General features: G+C 34.6%; 3 protein-coding genes across 5 annotated transcripts in view; all 3 read right to left on the bottom strand.

Moving 5' to 3' along the window:
• Window positions 1-265: 265 nt before the first annotated feature.
• Window positions 266-3,489, bottom strand: LOC135671443 (uncharacterized). Of its 2 annotated transcripts, none has more exons than XM_065179572.1 (4): window positions 3,346-3,489; window positions 3,111-3,217; window positions 1,958-1,992; window positions 266-541 (listed from the first exon to the last, which is right to left on the bottom strand). In XM_065179572.1, the coding sequence occupies exons 1-4, from the start codon at window positions 3,346-3,348 to the stop codon at window positions 522-524; spliced, it is 165 nt and encodes a 54-aa protein (XP_065035644.1). In that variant the 5' UTR covers window positions 3,349-3,489; the 3' UTR covers window positions 266-521. The 2 variants fall into 2 exon arrangements, with proteins under 2 accessions (XP_065035644.1, XP_065035643.1); XM_065179571.1 differs by having other exon boundaries at window positions 266-480.
• Window positions 3,490-16,547: 13,058 nt separating this feature from the next.
• LOC135671422 (probable protein ABIL3) lies at window positions 16,548-19,933 on the bottom strand. Of its 2 annotated transcripts, none has more exons than XM_065179530.1 (10): window positions 19,550-19,933; window positions 19,282-19,442; window positions 18,445-18,527; window positions 18,192-18,342; window positions 18,005-18,104; window positions 17,770-17,865; window positions 17,656-17,692; window positions 17,439-17,560; window positions 17,236-17,330; window positions 16,548-16,986 (listed from the first exon to the last, which is right to left on the bottom strand). In XM_065179530.1, the coding sequence occupies exons 2-10, from the start codon at window positions 19,390-19,392 to the stop codon at window positions 16,816-16,818; spliced, it is 966 nt and encodes a 321-aa protein (XP_065035602.1). In that variant the 5' UTR covers window positions 19,393-19,442; window positions 19,550-19,933; the 3' UTR covers window positions 16,548-16,815. The 2 variants fall into 2 exon arrangements, with proteins under 2 accessions (XP_065035602.1, XP_065035603.1); XM_065179531.1 differs by having other exon boundaries at window positions 17,656-17,683.
• Window positions 19,934-21,493: 1,560 nt separating this feature from the next.
• The window catches only part of LOC135581836 (protein ELC-like), a 1,347-nt gene continuing 698 nt past the window's right edge, over window positions 21,494-22,142 (bottom strand). Inside the window, exon 1 of the mRNA XM_065179529.1 lies at window positions 21,494-22,142. This exon is cut by the window's right edge and continues 698 nt beyond it. Coding sequence (XP_065035601.1) covers window positions 21,664-22,142 — 479 coding nt within the window. The 3' untranslated portion in view covers window positions 21,494-21,663.

The raw sequence follows: 22,142 nt of genomic DNA, 5'->3' as shown, positions 1-22,142 counted from the left end.
TTAAAATTATTTTTTAACTATCGTTTTCGTGTCATTCATGCATATATTATCATATGTTATATCCTTCGTCAATAAGACTGATGATATTAGGGTAAATGTGATTAAATATTTTACTTTCATAATTATATAAATTTTAATATAAATTTTTTAAACATAAGAACCGGAATACTAAAGATGTACGGCGACAAAGGATAATATATAATTAGCCCATAAACTAAAGGTTAAAATAAGATGAACTAAGATTCTTTTAACATATGAGACAATATAAAAAAAGGAAAGTCATGGCACTCTCCATGGACAAAAAATATATCATCCAACACTGCAAGCGAATGGTATATTACACATGTAAAAGAAACTGATGCCAGCTTAAGGTTTCACAAGATACTGAAATATCAAATCCACCTCCAATTCTTCAGAAAATAATTATAGAAATACCCATTGCAAAGCATCCAAAGGCTACCCAGGGGCTTAGGCGTTCACCTGATTAAAATTGAGATGGTTGTCAGATGAATACACAAACTTCAGCAAGTTCCTACAGTGTCTGGAAAAAAACAAAGAGAAAAAGATGATTGACAAAGGAAAAGTTGCCTACACAACCAGTAATAATGATGCATAGGCATGGTAGCTAATTGTGGGAAGACGGATAAAGGGAGGCATAAACAAGACTTTACTAAGACAGAAGGAAAGATTTGAATGCTATTTAAGTTAATGAGAGACTTCAACTGGTAAATAGAACCATGTAGTCAATTCCAATTAGTTGGGTCATTATGGCTTATTGTTGCATGGATATAGTAGCTTGGAGAGGCTAAAATGGGTTTTTGGAAGATGCATCTGGTTCAATAACTCAAGACACCAAGAAAGAATTCTAGGCATCTAAAAGGTCTACGAAATTGCCTATGCATCCAGTAATTCATATGGCAGCTAGTAGATAGTAGGTAGACTTTGCTAGATAGAAAAAAAGATTTAAATGCTCTTTTATCTAACCAGAGATTTTGCCTCGTCAAATGTTCCATATCCATGTAGCTGACCCCAAATAGTTGGGTCTTTATGATTTATTGTTGCATATATAAAATAGCTTGAAGATGCTCAAGTTTTTATAGCATGGTTATGCTTCAAAAGCTCAAGAGACTAAGAAAGAATTCTAGGCAACCAAAATATCTAAAAGCAAATGAGAACCATTTAATCATTTACTCCAAGTATGACAAAATTCATGATGTTCATAAATCAGTGATGACCTTGATTAAGAAAAAACTTCATATATCAGCTAATTTAGAAAATCACAATGCTGTGTTTTCTAACTAAGATTGCTTGTCTACTCTTTTTATATTAAGTTCTTTGCTAGTTCAAATAATTTCCTATACTTTCACATGTGAAACATTCTTCAATGTTGTTGGTTACAGTGAAGGGCATGCATTTGTTTGCAATGACCTCAGTCCTATGAGAAAATTTAGTTCTATCCTTTTAGATTAATCTCAACTATACTGAAAATACCAAAATATCTTAAATATCTCAAGTTGTCAGCAAACAGCATATGTAGGACTGTCATTCTAGTTAAGACAGCTGAAGCTTAGGTTTAAATTCTGCTTCGAGTAAATACTTTAACCTCTTAATGACTCTTTTCAAATCCCAGTAGAAATTATAAACCAAACATTCAGAATTCATTCTAAGTTACTATCATGTGGAATATGCAAAATGCAGCATTATGACAATCAACTCCATCACAAACAATCACATTCCATAGTAAAGTTTGTTATTTTTATTTAAAAATCTTTATTTCATGAATTTTGGGTTTGAGTCTCTAAATATAGTATAGTTTACTGCTGATATATGCAGTATTCATATTCTACAACCTATATTATCAGTAAGAAATTTACAATACAATAAAAGAAGTATAAAAAACTAATGGCCAAGTTTCCAATGATCCACTCCTAGCGAGTTAAACATATAAATAATGTACCTATTCTAGCTGCCTTCCAGAAGAAGCCACGAAACCTGCCAAAATTGAAGTTCTAATATGAAACAGTACTCAATTATATAATGAGATAGATAATTTTTCATATCATCACCAAATAATTTATAAGAGTTACAAATTTGTATCTTGAACATTACCTATGTGTGTTTCAAATTCTTCATCCATTAAAACAATACAAGAGTATGTTTGGAAGAAGAGCTACATTGTTTAATAGCAGACAATGAAACCGATGTAAACATAAGCAGTTATGGGAAACAGCACTCTTAACAGTTACGCAAACCGATAGGTGATTTACTATCCATACAAAGCACCTATATTGCTGTACGAAACTTGAAAATGCTCTCAAACAACACCTAAAATTAAATTGTTAGCTGGTCATCGTCCACAAAATCAACAGAAAGCAGGCTGTCGACTTTCTGCCAGTCAAGTTTCTAAATTTGTCTTAATCCGACTTTTGTCAAGATTATTTTGTTCTTCAACAGAAATTTCATAACCATCACCATGGTTACCATTTGACAAAAACAATTTGCTCTTCAAATTTTTCATGAAGATCCTTTCTTTGAAAAGCAAAGAAGGCCAGAAGCCATATAACTCAATGTCATGCAGCTTGCTCATTTGCCATTAAGATAGCTGGGAGGCACATAATTAAAGTTCTCAGATACTTAGAAGCCTATTATTCAAGTTCTTTCTTATGCTTTTTGTTCCTTGTATGCGTAAGTGTGTCTTAAAAATAATACAGTTTTATTAATGTATTTAAGAGTCCTCACGTTCCTCCATTTTGTTCTATTTTATCAGACAACATTCTAATATGTCCAGAAACCAGTCAGTAACAATCACTCCATCCATGCTACAGGAGGAAGAAAAGAGGCCTTTTTCCACCGTCCTTTTGCATTGTCCCAATAAATCCCCTTTGCGTTTCCCTTCTCCTCACCACTAACCTGCTTAGATTTTCCATTCCCACAACCTCTCCATCATTCTACCTGATTAAAGCTGCTTAATTGCTTCTAGTGCTAACAAAAAGACCCTCTTTCGCATTTTCCATCGCTTGTTACCCGCAAATCATTAAGTTGTTACAACGCACAGGTTCCCATGAGAAACCCTAGAATCGAGAAAGAAGAATAAGTAGATCCATATTTACCCGGTCTTCCTCTCGAGGATGGCAGGGAACTGCATCTTGATGTAGGTGCAGGTGCAGATCACCAGCAGCACCACCGTCAGGAACGAGTGGAAATTGAACAGCGCCGACTGCGGGAGAGGGTAAGCACGGCATCGGCGTCAAAGATCCGCCACAAAACCCCCAAATTTAACCAAGATTGAGCGAAGAAAAGAGAAGAAAGATGAATCCAAAGGACGATGCGGGTGCCGATCATTACCATGGGAGGCGATTCAGGGCCTGATCGAGGTTTTCATCACCATGGGCGGCGGCCGAGCTCGTCATATTCTTTCTTAATGAGCACGAAGCAGAGGAGGAATACACGATGCAATTTTTATTTTAGCCCCTCACACAGTCATATTCTTTATTAATTACCCCAAGACTATATATATATATATATATATATATATATATATATATATAGCTTACTTTGGATAAACTTAGGTAAACTATTACTAATCAAAATTGTCAATAAATTATTTTTTTTTTAAAATAAAATATATAGTGATTTCACTTATCATTTTTATTGATAGTTTAACTCCAATTTTGTAATTAAATTTAGAAAATATTAAAATTACAAATATATGAGGATATACCTATAATATTTTGAAGGGTATAAATGGTAAACTAAAATTTTAGATTTTATTTAAAATTTACTACATATCTTTTTTACTATTTATAATATAACACCTTACTCTTAGCTTCATACATTCATGATTAAAGTAGGATATCATTTTTCAATTTAATTACTGTTATTAGTATGAGTATAGTACAAATTAGGTAATCTTAAAAGTAAAATATATTAATTTATTAAATAAAATGATATGATTTTACATAGTAATTGAATATATGAGGAGGAGGTGGAGGTAGGGGAGGGCGGAGGGTGGGGTTGAGGGGAGAAGACGAGTAAGTGGTGGAGAAGATAAAAGGGTGTAATATCCTACTCCTAGTTCCACGTATATTCTATATGCATGATTAAAATATGATATCATATTTCAATTTAATTACCACTATCAATAGGTATTAAAAAAAATAAATAATCTTAAAAGTAAAATATGCTAACTTACTAAACAAAATGATAGTGATTGTGACACATATCTATAATTAATATATTTAAGCAAAAAAAATTTTATACATATAAAAATGTCCATAGGTCATCGACCATATCTAAGCTGACATAGGTTCGCACATGCTTGCTTTTCCTACTTAATCAGTATTAGGATCTTAATGATATTAAGATGGGGTGAATTAGTGCTATAGTAATTTTTTATCCGATTTTAAAGTTTGATCGATAAATTCATATCAAAAATATAATTAACAAAAAATATAAGTAAGGGTTATGAGTAAAGTAAATGAGTAAGCAAAATCAAATCAAAAGCAAGAAAAGGAATGCAAATCGATTTATAATGGTTCGGTCTCCCCGACTTATGTCTACTCTCGATTTCTCTTCCCTCGAAACCATTGGCTTTCACTACCGATCTTCTTTCTAACAAGGGAAGATCAACTACCATTATTATAACTTTTCTACTTTTAACAGGCTTAGGAGAGAATCTCCACACTTACTTTTTTATAATATATCTTACCTCCTATAACTTAGAATCACCTCTAAACTCAAGAAGGAGGAAAAAACTCAAATAATGTTAAAAAAGAGAGCTACAACCCATCACAAACTCAAAATTTAATTCTCCATCAACCAAATCTCAATAGGGTATTTATAAGCCCCAAAAGGCTTCAAAATAGAGCCAAAAATTCTATATCCTCAAAAATTTCAAGGTACGGGTGGTACTACCATTGACAACTAGCGGTACTACCGTTGTAACTTATGATGCCACAATTTTCAGACTTTTAGGTGATATCATCATTGAAGTTTTTTGAATTCTGGGTAGTACCACCACCACCCTATGTGGTACCACAGGCAATAGTGTTGACAAGCATTATTTATGCTTGTCAGCTAACTTAAGCGGTACCACCGCTTAGGCCTGCTGCCTAGGCTTGCTCAAGGCTATTGTTTTGACCTTCTAACAGGCCCAATTTAGCCTGGGTCCAAGCCTACTGACTTTCTCGATAGGTTGGCATGGTTTTGACCTAATATCAACTCAATTTAACTCAGGAAGACCTCAATCAAAACTTTAACAATCCAACCACATATTCGGTAAAATTATGAAGCTTTTCAATATGTTGTATGCCATTCTGACGTGTCGTCAAATCTTTTAACACTTCGTTCGAACCTCCGACACATCGTCCTTTCCTTCGGCATATCGCTCGATCCATCAGCATCTCAACTTTCCCGTGATATCCGATCTTTTGGCGCAATACCCGATCCTTCCGGCACGATGCCCAAACTTATAGTACAAAGTTCAGTCTTCGATATGTCAACCAATCCTCTAGCTCGACATCTAATTTCTGACATGATACTTTTTCCGACACAATGTCTAATTCTCCTACTTAGATAATTTATCTTTTGATGGTTCAAGTCCTTGATCGATGCATTTCCTGTATCATTTATCTTAAAAACATATTAGTCCATAAACTTATTAATTGATTTCATTATTAAAATATGAGATTCAATAATATCCCTCTTTTTTATAATGACAACTAATTGATGACAGAGTTTTAACCAAGCTCTCTCTACCTATATGTTATTTTGAAATATAATGAACTTGAATTCAAAAAATAATAACCTTTCAGTGTTAGTCTTTGAATTCAATTTGAAATAATTTTAATCACAAATATTAGTGACTTTTAATATTAATCATTACAAAAATCATATGCATACCATTAGTTAAAACATCAAAATTTTTATTTAATATCAATAATAATGATTGCACAAAACATATGCATAATTTTAGTTAAAATATGAAAGAACAACATCGTCATCATAGTTACAACGTCATCAAAAAGTAATTTTACTTATAATATCGAAGAACAATATCATCATCATAGTTATCACATCATCAAAAAGTAAAGATAATTTTTGGAGAAATATACAAGCAAAATATCTAAATAAAGTATAAAAACGTCAATCTATTACATCTCAATCAAAATTTAATCTTGACAAAGCTCAATATGATCTAGTCAAATTACTATAGAATTAAAAGATAAAAAGAGTGTTGGATTTGTTAAGACCGAAATTTGTTAGGAATGAGTTGGCACTAAAAGGGGGGGGCGGGGCGGGAGGTGAATTAGTGTAGCGAAAAAATTATGTCGGTTTGAAATCTTTTCGTTCGATAAAAATCTGATTTCGACGAAAACTATTTTATAAAGATATTAAATTGAAAGAGTATGGAAGCATAGTGAAAGCAATAAAAAGATAAATCAGTTTGCAGTAAAGGTAAATTGCTCAAAATGAAATGCAAACCAATTTATAGTGGTTCGGTCGTCATAACCTACATCTACTCCATCGATTCCTCAAATGGATTCAAACTTGGAGCCTAAAAAGGTCTCCCCGGTTTTCGAGGCCTTAGCGGTACCATCGCTTAGAAAATTATGTCTTGGTGGTACCACCGCCTGACACTACCACTGGGCAGTACCACCACCCAATCTAGTAATACCACTGCCTAACATAGTCTCAGAGATTGTGCCACCGATGGTGCCACCTATTGGGTCATTGTTTAGGCCTTTCACTTGGCCCAACATAGCCCAAACTTGGCCCATTGGCCCTAATTAAGTTGGCTCAATTCTAACCCAATTATGTGCTAACTATGAATTTTATGACATTTACTAAGCTAAATAAGTCCGTAAGTCTAAGTTTCTTTCGACGATTTTCTGGCGAACTTTCGACGATCTCTTGGTAATGTTCAAGCGGACTCCCGGCAAGCTCCTGGATTTCATGACGATCTTTTTGGCGAGTTTCGATGAGTTTCTTTGGTAAGCTTCTGGACTTTTTGGTCAATTCTGGTAGAACTTTCGATGAACGTTCGGACTTTCGATGAACTCTCGAACTTCCAACGAAATCTTATTCTTAACTTTGGGACTTCATTTTGCTTTATATCTTGATTGCTATCGTAGTTAATCCTACACACTTAAAGCTTACTTCGATCTAAACAATTATTACTAAGCTAATCAAATGTTATCCGACATGTCATTGGTTTATCAACGCCTCATCCGATTCTTCGGCATATCGTCCTCTCTTGTGACCTTTTACCCAATCGGCCAGTTAACCTCTATAACTCCAATTTCCTTGGCACAATTTCTACTCTTTTTGGCCCAATGCCCGATCTCATGGTTCGAGGCCTTCTATCGATACGTCGACTGATCTTTCGGCTCGACGTCCAATCTTCTGATATATTTCTCTCCGACCCAATAGGATTCTTCCTGCTTTAATTGTCTCTCCCTGATCGAAGCTTCTTGTGTCACTCAAAACATAGATTAAATCATAAATACTATCAATTGGTTTTATCATCAAAATCTAAGATTGAACAATCTCTTCCTTTTTGATGATGATAACTAATTGATGACGGAGTTAACCTTAACTCCCCCTATCAATATGTCATATTGATTGAACTCTTGAATTCAAATTGAATTCAAGTCAAAGCAAATTTAATCATTAATATTTGTAATACGTTATCATAAAATCATACATAATCAAATCATTCAATACATCATTCCATGCATAATTGTCATCATAACTTCTCCCCCTTTGTCATCAACAAAAAGGATAAGTGCAACTAGCAAGTGTTTAGACATAATTTCAAATCATTGCATAATAAACATACTCAAGTTTTATCATTATGCAAGTTAGCAAGTTTTAGATATATGTAGAGTTTAGCATGTTTGCTTTTCTTTGCAATGTTTAAACTAGTAAGTTTTCAAAAAAGAACGTAAGATAGCATTTTTGACTCTTATTGAAGTGTCCATGCTAGCAATTCTTGCTTTCTTTTGCAACGTGCAAAGTGCAAATTTTGCTTCTTAAGATAGGCAAGATAGCACTTTTGCTTCTCTTGAGATTGCAAAATAGCAATTCTTGGTGATGTTCAAGATGGCAAGTTCTACATCATGCAAGCTAGTGAATTTTACAACATTTTAGAACGTGCAAGGTAGCAATTTTGAGATGTTCAAGAAAGCAACTTTTGCTTCTTGAAATATGCAAGTTAGCAATCTTTGCTTTTCTTTTGAGATGAATAAGTTAGCATGTTTTTACATTTTCTTGACTTGTGTAAGCTAACAAATTTAGTAAGTTTTACATAATTTTGGAACATACAAGCTAGCAAATTTTATAAAGTTGGCAAAGTTTTGCATCTTCTTATATTAGAAAGCTTTTTGCTTCTCTTTATGATGTGCAAACTAGCAACTTTTCTATCCCTTTGTCATTGTCAAAAGAAGGAAAGAATATAATTTTATAATTCTTTTCTTTTTATATCAATTTCTAAATCATGACAAAGATAAAATATCATTCTTAATTGTAATATGATATCATTTCAGAAAATGATAATTGTTGACTTTCACATCATTTCATTAAAAAAAAATCATAGTATTGCATGCATCATTCTAAATCATAAGTATTTCAAATCACGATGGTATCAAAATATCAAATTATATTACATCCTACCATACATGATCATAACTTCTCATTTGTTTATATCAACATAATATCATGAGTATTTCATGTATAAGTTCATATCATCACATGAAGAATATCAAGAAAAATTAGTTGGGTGATGAGATAAACACTTCATGAATACAATGAATTATATTAAAAATCATATCACGAAAGATAAAATATCAAAGATCACGAAGGATTAAGACATGAATACTAAATGACATGATTTATCTTGACAAATCTCCCTTTTAGTAAATAAAAAAAAAGAAACATAGGAGTTCAAAAACAAGATCTTGATTTAAAGAAAATTTTCAAGTATCAATATCGAGAATTCAAGATCATGATATTGATAAAGACATTCCTATAGAAAAAGGTGTCACGAGAGAATACATAAAGGATCTCGATTTATATATAATATCTCTCAATTCAGTATGAATCATAAAAATTGTAATTCCAAAAAGTCATGATTCATTTGGATGGTAGATAGCAAAAAGAAACATCGAGGATAAAATATCTCAATTCATATAGGGTAAATCTCAAGTTATAAATGTCAAGAAATCAAGATAAACATCATGAAACTCATTCAAATTCAAATCAACAAATCATCAAAATCACTTTCAAGATATTCAAAATGGCATAAATACTTTATCAATCTCTTAGTGAAAAATCGATAAGATAAAGAAAAAGAAATATTCAAGAAAAATACTTTTCTCTTTTAATTTATATGATTTATTTCATAGAAGCATTCTTTTTTCATTTGTGCCAATTAAATACATACATCAACGTTTAAAACCGAAAAAGAACTTCATTTACGGCAAAGATCGATAATCCATAAATCATAAAAATCATCATACATAATTTCGAAATATAAACTTGTTAAGCATGATATCAAACCTCTTAGCATTTTCATTAAAACATCAAGAATGATTTCATTCAACATAAGGCATCTTCAATCAAAATCGAAAGGCAATACGAAAATCAACATGATATACATTATTGCTTCTTAAACATATTCATAAGATTAATCTTACTAGGTATACAAGCATCATATTATTGTATTTTCATAAAACATGTAATTATCATGATCTTTTTTAAAAATAGCTAGGAAAAGAAGCATGATATAATTTTTTATAATTTTTTTTATTTTTTAACTAATTTAAAAACAACTCATGAAATACATCATGTAACTTTGAAATAAATTAAATAAATTTTGGTTACCTTATCATCAAAAGCCGTTAAAGCATAGTTTGCCATCTCGCCTTTATTGATTTGTTCTTTATCTTCGGATGAACTCGATTCGTTCCCGGCTATCTTAAGTGCTCTCTTCTTCTTTTTAAGTTTATTTTTATTTTTAAATTCTTGTTTAATGAACCTTTTAAATTTTATATGAGAAGTTCGAGTTCATCATCACTTGAGCTTTCATTCGAGTGAACTTCATTTGTTCTAAGTGCCAAATCCTTCATGTTCTTTGGAATGTTGTTCTCAAGCTATTCATGAGCATTGTAAGTCATCTCATAGGTTATTAATGATCCGATAAGTTCTTCAAGTTGACACAAGATTACAACAGCGTTTTCTTTTCTTTTTGCTCTTAGTTGTGTGTGTTAACTAGGGATGAGAGGGGTATTTATATGCCTCAAGTGGATTCAAACTTGGAGCCTAAAAATGTCTCATCCCCGATTTTTGGGGTCCTAGCGGTACCACTGTCTGTGTTGGGCGGTACCATCGCTTGGAAGATTGTGTCTGGGCAGTACCACCACCTGACACTACCATTGGGTGGTACCACCGCCTGACATAGTCTCGGAGACTGTGCCACCAATAGTGCCACTTGTTGGGTTATTGTTAGGGCCTTTCACTTAGCCCAACATAGCTCAAATTTGGCCCAATTGGCTCCTAATTGAGTTGACCAAATTCCAACCCAATTATGTGCTAACTACGAATTTTAAGACATTTACTAAACTAAATAAGTCTGTAAGTCTATGTTTCTTCCGACGAGCTTCCAATGATCTTACAGCGAACTTTCGACGATCTCTCGATAATGTTCCAACGGACTTTCGGCAAGCTCCTAGACTTCACGATGATCTTCTTGGTGAGTTTCGATGAGTTTCTTTGGCAAGCTCCTAGACTTCTAAGTCAATTCTGGTAGAACTTCCGACGAACGTCCGAACTTTCGATGAACTCTCAAACTCCCAACGAAATCTTGTTCTTAACTCCAAGACTTCATTTTACTTTATGCCTTGATCACTATCGTAGTTAATCCTGCACACTTAAAGCCTACTTCGATCTAGACAATTATTACCAAGCTAATCAAATATTGTCCGACGTGTCATTGGTTTATCGATGCCTCGTCCGATTCTTCGGCGCATCATCCTCTCTTGCGGCCTATTGCCCAATCGGCCATTTGACCTCTGCAACTCTGATTTCCTTAGCGTAATTTCCGCTCTTCTTGGCCTGATGCCTGATCCCATGGCCCGATGCCTTCTATCAATACATCGACCGATCCTTCGGCTCGATGCTCAATCTTCTGACATGTTTCTCTCTAGCCCAACATGATTCTTCCTACTTTAATTATCTCTCCTTGGTTGAAGCTTCTTACGTTACTTAAAATACAGATTAAATCATAAACACTATCGATTGGTTTCATCATCAAAATCTGAGATTCAATAAAATTAGCACTAAGAGGGGGGGGGGGTGAATTAGTGCTTTCGATAAAAACGTTGGTTTTGGAAAATCTTTGTTCGACGAAAATGAAAGCGTGCTTGACTTAGAGAAAGTGAACTAAGCAATTAACTCATAATATAATAGCAATGAAATACAAAAAGAAAGTGCAAACTAGATTCATAGTGGTACGGTCGTCATGACCTATATCTACTTCTAATTCCTCTTCCATCGAGGCCACCAGCGTTCGCTAATGATCTTCTTTCAACGGACGAAGATCAACTACACTCTTACAACTCTTTCTCCTTTTCATAGATTTAGGAGATAACTTTTACAAGCCTCACACTTCTCTTAGACTAAGCCTGAAACTTAAAGAGGAGGACACTTTGTTAGGATCGTGAATCGACACTAAGGGAGGGAGGGGGGGGCGGTGGGTGAATTAGTGCTTTCATAAAATCATGCTGGTTTGAAAACTTCGTTTGATAAAATCATATCAGAAAGATGTTTAAACTTAAAATATTTGCAAGAGTAGTAATGAGTAGGTAAAGCAGTTGCAAAATAAGTAAACAAGCAAAGAAAGGGAGGCACACTAATTTTATAGTGGTTCAGTCGTTGTGACCGACATTCACTTTCGATTCCTCTTCACTCAAGGCCATCGGCTTCTACTACCGATCTTCTTTCAATGAGCGAAGATCAACTACCCTTTTACATCTTCTTTTCTCCTTTTCATAGGTTTAGGAGATAACCTTTACAACCACTCACCCCTCTCTTAAACTTCACCCAACACTTAGAGCTTGAGAGTTCTTTGTGCTAACTGAGCAAGGATGAGTGGGGTTTTTATAGGCCCCAAATAGCTTCAAAATTAGAGCAAAAAAATTGAATCTCTAGGATTTCGGGGTGCTGGTGGTACCATAGCTAGTACATTCTAACACTAGGCGGTACTATTGCCCAGTCTTGTTGTACTACCACTTGATACTAGGCGGTACCACTGTCCAAACTAGTGGAACCATCACCTGACATAGTCTGGGAGACTATGTTTGGGCAGTACCACCACCCAGTCTAGTAGTACCACCGCCTAGTCTAGGCGTTACCACCATTAGACACTACTACAGGATACTGAATGGGTCAAACAATAGACCCAATTTAGCCATAATTCAGGCCTAATTGGCCCCTAATTGAGTTAGCATTGTTTCACCCTAATGTTGACTCAATTAGACCTAAACTAACTTGATCTAGACAAATTATTATAAAGCACGAATCATATGTTGTCCGATACTTTATCTGATTCTTCAACGCATCGTCCTCTTCGGCGTATTGCCTAATCGATATGTTGACTCCCGCAACTTTCAATCTCCTTGGCATAACATTCGATCCTTCAGCCCGATGCTCGAACTCACAGCATGAAGTCCTTCTGCCGACACATCGACCGATCCTCTAGCCCGACATTCAATCTCCTGACATGTTCAACTTCGGTCTAATGTCTGATTCCTCCTACTTCAATCAATTTACCTTTCTTTGTTCGAAACTAATCCTGCATCACTCAGAACATAGATTAGATCACAAACTCATCAATTGATTTCATCATCAAAATCCGAGATTCAATGATCTCCTCCTTTTTTATGATGACAATCAATTGATGATAGAGTTTAAACTAAACTCCCCCTATCAATATGCCATATTGATAGAACCTCAACATATCATATCAAAATAATCATATGCAGTAAGTCATTACATTCATCATTGCATACATCATTCAAAATTTCAAATCATAATTTCAAAACATCATTATCATCATATCTTCTCCTCCTTTGTCATCGATAAAAAGGAGAGTGCAACTAGAAATTTAACAAATTTTTCATCATTTTGCAAGATAGTGAATTATCAAGTTTTACTTCTCTTTCAATTCTCTTTGAAGTACCAAGGCTAACAAGTTTTGCTTCTTGAGACGAGCAACATAGTAATTTTTGCTTCATTTTGTAATTTGCAAACTAGCAAATTTAGAGATGTGCAAATTTAGTAATTCTTTGCTTTTGAGCTAGTAATTCTTTCTCCCCCTTTGTCATTGTTAAAAAGAAGAAAAGAATACAATGTTGTAATTCTTTTCCTTTTACTTTAATTTTTAAATCATCACAAAAGGTACATAACCATAGATATAAAAGAGTTGTACAAAAAAATTATAATCATCAAGAAGTCAAGTAACATATCATGGTGTATTTAGATATGTCAAATAGCGAAAGAAGAATCATAGTAAATGATCTTGATTCATAAAAAAAAAATTCTCAAGTTTAGATTCTAAGAGATCAAGAAGAACCATAATTCATATGGATAATTCTCCTCTTTAGTAAATGACAAAAAGAAATATAGGAAAATAAATATAACATCTTAATTCATAAAAAAAAATTAAGTATCAAATATCGAGAAATCAAGATCATGATTAGGATAAAAACTTCTCTATGACAAAAAGAAACATAGAAGAACTTGATTCATGCATAAAAAATCTCTAAGTCATCAAGATTATGATATAGATAAAACTCATTCAAATTAAAATCATCCAATCATTAAAATCATTTTCAAAAGAATCAAAATGACATAAATAGATTTATCAATTTCTTATTAAAATATTGATGAGATAGAGATAGAGAAAATTGTAAAATATATTCCCTTTTTAGTTCTTTCAATTCATGTGATTTATTTCATATAAGCATGTCTTTGTTTTTTATACCAAATAAAAATATGCATCATCGTTTAGAACCGAAAAAGTAAATTTCATCATAGAAATCATTAAGATTAATAAACCATAAATCATAAAAATCATCATTACTTCAAATAATTATACATAATTAAATCATTAAATCATAAGCATGATTTAAATATAAAATATTTTTAAAATCATTTTGTTTCGAATAATGAGTTTTGTGAAGTGTGTTGGATCTCCAGTCATAAGCCTTGAGCAGTCACAATCAAAAAATTATCTTTTGCTCCTATGTTTCAATTTTAGAGATGTCTACAAGAAATGTGGGTTTGTTCTAGGTATCCATTTAGCTTTAGGTCCCTTATGATTAGATCTATCCATCTTTATTTTTGACATAAGGTCATTTATGGTCTCAAACTAATTTATACAAGCCATACTTCTTCGATAGACATTTATATACAAAGTGTCCACACCTACCACAAAAATTATATTTATTTTGATCAGAAACATGTAATGTGGATCCTTTAACAAATATCCTTTAATATCTCAAACATCGTATACCAGACATGGTACTATCAGACTCATACGGTTTCTCCTCTAGTCTCGCTTTAATCAGATTCTCCCGAAGAACTTTTGCTCTCTCAATCCGAACGACCCTAGCTAAGGATTTGTCTGAGCAAAAATACATTGAATATTCCTCTTATGACTCCAAGATTGATGATCCTCTATCGATACTCAATGGCCATCGTAAAGTTGGTTACCACTCTCGATGACTGGTTGTGCTAAATCTGAAACTTTCAAACCTATAAGTCTGGTATCAAAGAATAGAATACTCATACAGGACATCTTTGGTTTCTTAAGTCTAAGGACAAAGTACACCACTAGGATTTCAGAATCGCTATCTAACAATAATGTATCATTAACCATCCAGAATTTCGTAAGTGAATCAATCAGTGAACTCATTCTCCAACGAGCACTTGCACTATATTCTTAGTGTCTCCACACGAGCAACTATAAGACCAACTGCATCCATCATATGGATGGGTATATAGCATACCAGTCTATACAGTTATCTCGATGTCCCTTTTAAGTAATCTATGACTAGAATTATTTAGGATTTGTGTTTAAAGGCGAATCGGTCTTATTATCGTGATCTCATCATGATCATATTCTCATTGCACAAATCCATGGATATCACAATATATTTATGCAACAGGCAATATAAAGTAATAAAATATCAAATAATAATAACAAGCAAAAAGACTGCGTGTCAAGTCACACGTGTCATCACTTACGTGATTAGCTTGCAGGGCACCTATGACTAGCAAAAACTTGCTAATTCTAAGGTCGTACACTTTGTATCTTAATCATCCAAGAAACAAAACTCTATCGCACTTTCTATAACTAGAGCTGAATATGTTGTGGTTAGTGTATATTATGGGTATGTAATTTGGATGAATAATACTTTATAAGATTATAAACTTTGCCTAAAAAATATCATTATAAAATATGATAATACTAGTATAATTTGTTTAATAAAGAATCCTATTCAACACTCTTTGACCAAGCACATTAATATTAGATATCATTTTATTAAAGATCATATTAGCATTAATGATATATCTTTAGATTTCATTAACATGAAATATTAGTTAGTATATATTTTTACTAAACGAAGAATAATTTGATTTTATTATAAAAGAATTAGGCATATTGAATCTTTGAAATGGATAATTAAAGATCTTTTGTTATTTGTTCTCGTATAATTCTTTTGTTTTACTAAATAGGATATTTATCTAAAATCTTTTACTTGACTTCTTGGTATTTATGATTTGAGATTTATTTGTATAAATCAAAACTTTTTACAATTGGTTCTCCCATGGTTCTTTCTTAGATTTATCCAAAACGAATCATAATCTTTCACAAATAAATGAATCAAGATATTTTACTATTAGTTCTCTTATGATTTGTTTTTCTAATGATTAAAGAGAATATATATCTAAATGAATCATGATTTTTCAGTATTCCTGAATTACGATTTATTTTGATTATTTTGTATTGTGTACTCCATTCTTCCTTATCTTTATATAAATATTTTTTTTACCTCATATATTTTACGTTACTAAGATTTTTTTATAGATTAGATTGAAATATATAAACCAAAATTAACACTAATCATTATTAATCAATCATAAAAAGTGCTTATAAAATTGCCTTAGTTTAAGCATATTTTTTGAAAATAATAAAATTAATATAAGATTTTAAGCAACTACTAAAATCGTTTCATCAAACAAGCAAAATTGGATTTTGTAGCTAATCATGCCCGAAAAATAAATTTTAAGCAATTATGAGATGCGAGAAAGAAAATTTTCATCAGTAATACTTCAATTCTTAATATCTATTATTACTCGATGTGTGCATCCCCACAAACATATCATCTGTCCCAATAACAATTTTCTTGGAATCATGAATAGTATATCAAAGAAATTATAATCCATGAATGCACTTGCCACAAAGGATTTCCCACATCCAACAATTAGGCAGCAAGCAAATTGGCACTTCGCTCTTCCATGTATCAACAGCGCCCATTTAGACTGCTGAATCTGAATGAAAGCAGGCAGCTGAGATATTGGATTACAATTGGGACCAGATTTTAGCAACACATCATTTGCCTTGCACAAAGATGCATCCGTCCATAACAGAGCAATACATATATAACAAAGCTTTTTGAATTAGCAAAATTGAAGGAATTGCTTGCTGATGGCTTATTGTCATCATCTATTTTTGTACTTCAATGAGCTTCCTTAATATTCATCCAAGTAGCTGTACAGTGATTCATCAGTCCATGACCTATTCCGCATGAGCAGTGACTTGAGGAACCCTTTCTTCTTGGTTGGATTTCGCTCGGTGTCTTTGCCATTGTACCGTTCATCATGCAAGCAATTTGGTAGTGAATTTTGGGACTCCAGAGGATACTGCAACGAAAAACAAAAGAGTAATTATAAATGATCAGAAGAAAGACCACCACATATTCATGCTAGTAAGATAGACTGTGGCATCTCTGGAAACATAATATGCACAATCTAGGTTTCTGTACCATTTTAAATTTTGCGGTAGTTGTGCAATGAATGTAGAAAAAGCTCATCGTTTGTGAAATTACTTTCATCTCACATAGAATCATCTACAACAAAGAAAATACAGAAAAAGGAATCAACTCAATCAACCTGCTTTGATGAGTTAGGAATAGGCGGTCTATTTGCTGCTGATCTTGCTCGTGTAAGTGGATTAGAAGCTCGAAGTGGTGAATTATCTCTTCTTCCTGTATTGAAAAGAGCAAAATACGAATCATATGAATCTCAACTTAATCTCATGTAATTGTACAAATCATAATCAAGAGAAGGTGTTAGCCAATTCAACTTCACAGCACCTTTTGAAGAGATCTTCTCTAGTTGTGGTAAAGGTGAAGCCGGCTGTGAGTTGTGAGAAGGTGATGAAGAGTGTTCTCTTACTAAAGGAGGACAGGGGGAAGGGGATGATGAACGAGCATTCCTGCATGCAGTACCAACTCATTGTCTTTAATCTTGGCCAATCTGGATTTAGATTCAAGATTTCAGCACCATTAAACGGACTGGAGAACGACATACCTGTTTGGAGATGGCCTACAGCTTGTTGCTGAACAAGCTTGCAGAAATATGAATATGTCACTATATTTTTCTCAGCCACATTTTATATGATACAAGGTATAAAGATGATGTTACCGCTCTGATGCTGCTGTAGTTTGCCGTTCTCCGTAGGTGGATGAAGTTCTTCGTACTTTAGCTTGGCTTGTCTGTCACAATCGACCATGGATTCATCTAATGACAAGAGAGAACAAGGTGCAGTATTATCAGTTATCTAATTGAAGCTCCAGAAACCTGGCCATGAGGAATGTTTCACGATCAAACAGAGTAAACAACACATATATAGATAGATGGAAATGAAAACATTATTTGCCTTGTAGAATGTAGTGCTTGTGATACTTTGGAGGTCTGATCAAAAGGGACTGTTGAGAAAGACCTTCCTGGTCAATACATGCTTGGCATGTACGAAGTCTCTGAAGGTGAGAAGATAGAAGGCTGGTAAGATGATGCACTACTACATTAACAAAAAAGGTAAAAGAAAACAATCGACCGAATGATACCTGCTCAATGCAAGATACTTCAGACTCTGCTACAGAGACCTCATCAACCTCTTCATTGAGAAGATTGTTTACCTTATGTGACACTGAACCTAAATGATCCACAGCATTAACAACTGCCTCAACAGCATAATCTTTCAGAGTCCTCATCACTCTGCATTAGACCAATCACGGTAGCTTCAGATCAGGAAAAGTTCTAACATTTCAAATCCCAATTATCAAAGAAAATTAGGATATGACGTAGAACCAAACATACGTTTCTTTCCGATCGTCGTTGATGTAAGATAGCTCAAAATATTCTGCTGCCGAGTATAACTGCGACCGCATATTCCTCAAAGCCTAAAATCAAGAGGCAAGTTAAATATCAAGGTCATCGGGAGCATGTTAATCTCTTCAAGACTAGAATGGTTCTGAAATCAGTTACTGTAGTTGTCTGTGGGAGTCGAACATGTTTCAAAGAATTAAGTCAAACTAAAACTAACGATAATAGCTGTTAAACTTTGGCTGACTCCAATAATCTACATAACATTTTTCATTATATAATTCAAAATTATCAACTCCGGTAGAATGAAACAATGCTCTAAGACTTCCTCATTTGGTTAGCATGGCAAGCGAGGTTTAGCATGAAAGTGAGATATTAGGTATAGATGGTGCTAGCACACTTGTCCATATACTAATTCTGATAATGAAGTTGAGAAAATGATTATTAATAGACAGAAAACAAGGTAAAATTGGAAAAAAAAAAAAAAGTCCTTATTTTTATAAAAATGACACTCATATATGAAGCCACGTTGTTGGGTTGGAGGAGTGAAAAGAAAAGGAAAACAGACCCCATAATATAACCAAAATCTGCAGAACAAAGATTCTAGTTTTGCAAGACCAATATTTGCAATACAGTAGCAAGATTGAACCAACAATCAAGCTACAGAATCCCCAAAAACCTAACTAACTGTCCACAACAATACATGTTCCAAAGATCCACTACTACCCCCATCGTATCTACACTGTTCCCTAAATCAAAAAGCGAGAGCTTTAGAACTGAGCTCCCTCTGGGGCACATAAGAGAAGGAAGCAATGGGGTGTATAGTAGTACCTCGAGACCGTCTGACAAGAGCAGGCTCTGTTGAACGGGGAGGTCATCCGAACTTGATAGCTCCAGATGGCTGGCAGACCCAGAAGATGCACATGGAGATGCGGTCTCCATGGATGCAAGCACGGAAACGCCCAAGATTTCGATTTGCCCTCTTCCTCCCACTGCAAACGAACATACGAGCGAGGAGGAAGGAAACACGGGTCAGCTACCCCCTCCACATACATGGATAATTCGCATGCCATCGAGAAAAGAGATGGAAAAGGCATACCTTGTTATGTTGCCCTTGGCCGAAAACTCAAGGCAAGACAGGATCTTTGGGAGCAGGGGCGAGGCAAGAAGGTGCGAGGCGTGGAGGATGTGATCCTTCCCCCTGCCACACTACACTAGTGGTGAGGGGAAGAGACTGGATCCCATGATGAGCTCGGTTTGGCTTTTGTGGGCAGCTGTGGGGGTGGGGGGGCGGTAAGCAGTGAGTCCAGAGCAAGAGGAGGAAAGAACAAGGAGGAAGAGACAAAGCGAGGAGGGGCTGCTACATTATTATTGCCCTGTTTAACTTTGCCTCTCCCACCCTCGAAACCGGGGTTTAAGCTTCAAAAAGCAGCGGTCATGGGCTGCTTGTTGTGAGCTTGAAGAAAGCCTTAAAAAAGCCCCCTCTTTCAGGCTTCATCAGCCTCTTTTGTGGTGGGAGAGCACTGCATCAGCTTTCACATAAAAGGAGCAGATTCAGGGATCCTTTTTCTTGCTTTTTTGGCTCCCCTTTTTTTGTTCTTTTTTTCGCTTCCATCTTAAAAGTAGATAGACTTTGATTTGGAACTCATTAAATTAATTAATATGACCTTTTTTTATTTGGAATTCATTAGTATTTTGGGGATAAAAGATAACATATATAATGTCTTTGTCAGTGCCATGCACCATAGCAACAATCCTTAATGAGAATATTGTGAATTTGGATGCAATGAAAGGAAAATCTAATTCTAATCATCAAAGAAAATAATCCTTTTATTCGATTATGAAAATAAATAGTATAAAAGGAAAAAAAAAATGGATTGATTTTATCTCATCATGGTTTGATTAATATTTTTGGCTAATTAGAACTCTGAGGTGCTGCTGACTCATATACCACCTCAGTACTAATAGTACTCAAAAACCAACTTTTTATGTATGCTTTCATTTCTGAATTTACTAAGTTTATCTAACCATTTGAATTTCTTATGCAACTTTTTTACCTACAATAAATTAAAATTTATAAGATAGGAGATTGAGATAAGAAATACGAATAATTTTTTAATTCTTGAACTGAAATAAAATATCAAATACGAGTATTTTCTATTGATTAGTCGAATTTTTTTTCTTTTTACATCGGTCAAGTTAAATTTCATGATTTGGCAATCAAAACTAATTATTGAATGTGATTGTCACATTATATAAAGTCATGTTGATAGATGGTAAGTAACACAAACTCAGTTGCATTTATCTCAAACCTTCATGAAACAGGTAGTATAATTCTAATGAATCCTTGTGTTGGATCTGTGTGTGTGCAGCTCTACTCTCAGCGGTACTCCATTGAGCTGGCAAAAAAATGTTTTCATCAGGTACACCTGATGGTCCTCCATCGGAGACTACCAAGTGCCTGTCACTCCCATGTACACACTCCATGGACGCATCCGCATAGATGCAGTGCAACAAAACAAGGCTGACACCGACTTGTTTCTGCCGATTGAAGCTGACGATGAGGACACACCAACTCACATGCCAATTCAGCCTTCTGCTCTTCATACACCAAGCTGTGGTAGAGATCTAATTTTGTTGGTCAATCATTGGTTCTGTATTCCAATTGGTAAGAACAGATCTTGACTGTTTACTATGTTACTGGGGTTCTCATTATTGTATGACAATCCAAGGAATTGTGGGTGTATGTTTTTGGTTATTTTTCCTAATATTTAGAAACAACTTCTATCATGCATGTTTACACTCTTAAAAATAGGACTAAAGTAACTTCTAACAATATAAATCATATATCATCTATTCGCATAAGCTTCTGGATAAATTGACACTGATTAAAAACATAAAAGAATAGGTAATTGAATTAAAACTTAAATAAATTGCCATGAAAAGAGAAAACTATAATAACCTGAAACATGCAAATGATCACAACATATCTATCAAAAGAGACACAAGCAACCAAATGGAACACCTCATTCAAGTCTGTATATGGTATCGGAAAGCATCTGCATATCCATTATCAACATCAATGTTCATATATATATATATAATCCTTCATATCTACATGTATATATGAGTGGAATCAAAGCCCTTATTAATGAGAACAAAAAAGAAGGGAAGAATTCATGTGATCATACGTACATCACACAATTGACTCCATTAATTCTCGAGCTCAAACTGAGGTGGAGCAAGCTTCGCGGAGATGGCTCGGTGGAAGAACTGCTCCCTCGACGTGGTTCTCACACTCTTCAAGTAAACATCAAGAGGAACACATCCCTCCCTCAACGCCTCATCCAACGCATACATCACGTCCTCCGCCGCCATGTCCGCGGCCACGCACTCCATCGCCGGCCTCGAGTGAGCGTTCGACGGCTCGAACACGCCGTCCAAGCTCGCTGTCGGCCTCCTGTGGTTCTTCGCCACCCAACTCTCCATCACGTCGCAGTTCATGATCAGCATCTGGAGCTGCTGTTCCAGCAGCTCCTTCTCCTCCTCCAATCTTGTCAACCCGCGGGCGATCTCCGCTTTCCTCCGTTTGAGCTGCGTCTGCGTGTCGAGTAGAGCCTCCATCTCCGCCGTGTGGCTCTTCCCTGCCGCCGCCAGGTGCCGTTGCACTGCTTCCACGACCTTGGCGGTCT

This window comes from Musa acuminata, unplaced genomic scaffold (assembly GCF_036884655.1).
Source record: "Musa acuminata AAA Group cultivar baxijiao unplaced genomic scaffold, Cavendish_Baxijiao_AAA HiC_scaffold_1139, whole genome shotgun sequence".
Classification (NCBI taxonomy): Eukaryota; Viridiplantae; Streptophyta; class Magnoliopsida; order Zingiberales; family Musaceae; genus Musa; species Musa acuminata.
Note: the sequence above shows the minus strand (reverse complement) of the source record. Positions and strands in the feature narration are given on the sequence as shown.

Coding starts and splice junctions, on each gene's coding strand:
- LOC135671443 (XM_065179571.1), bottom strand. Junction 1,993..3,110: donor ATCCTCGAGAGGAAGACCGG/GTAAATATGGAT, acceptor CAATTTTGGCAG/GTTTCGTGGCTTCTTCTGGA. Junction 481..1,957: donor CTGGAAGGCAGCTAGAATAG/GTACATTATTTA, acceptor AATTTTAATCAG/GTGAACGCCTAAGCCCCTGG.
- LOC135671422 (XM_065179530.1), bottom strand. CDS start 19,392: ATGGAGACCGCATCTCCATGTGCATCTTCTGGGTCTGCCAGCCATCTG. Junction 18,105..18,191: donor AAGTATCTTGCATTGAGCAG/GTATCATTCGGT, acceptor TCTCACCTTCAG/AGACTTCGTACATGCCAAGC. Junction 16,987..17,235: donor TTCCTAACTCATCAAAGCAG/GTTGATTGAGTT, acceptor TTTTCGTTGCAG/TATCCTCTGGAGTCCCAAAA.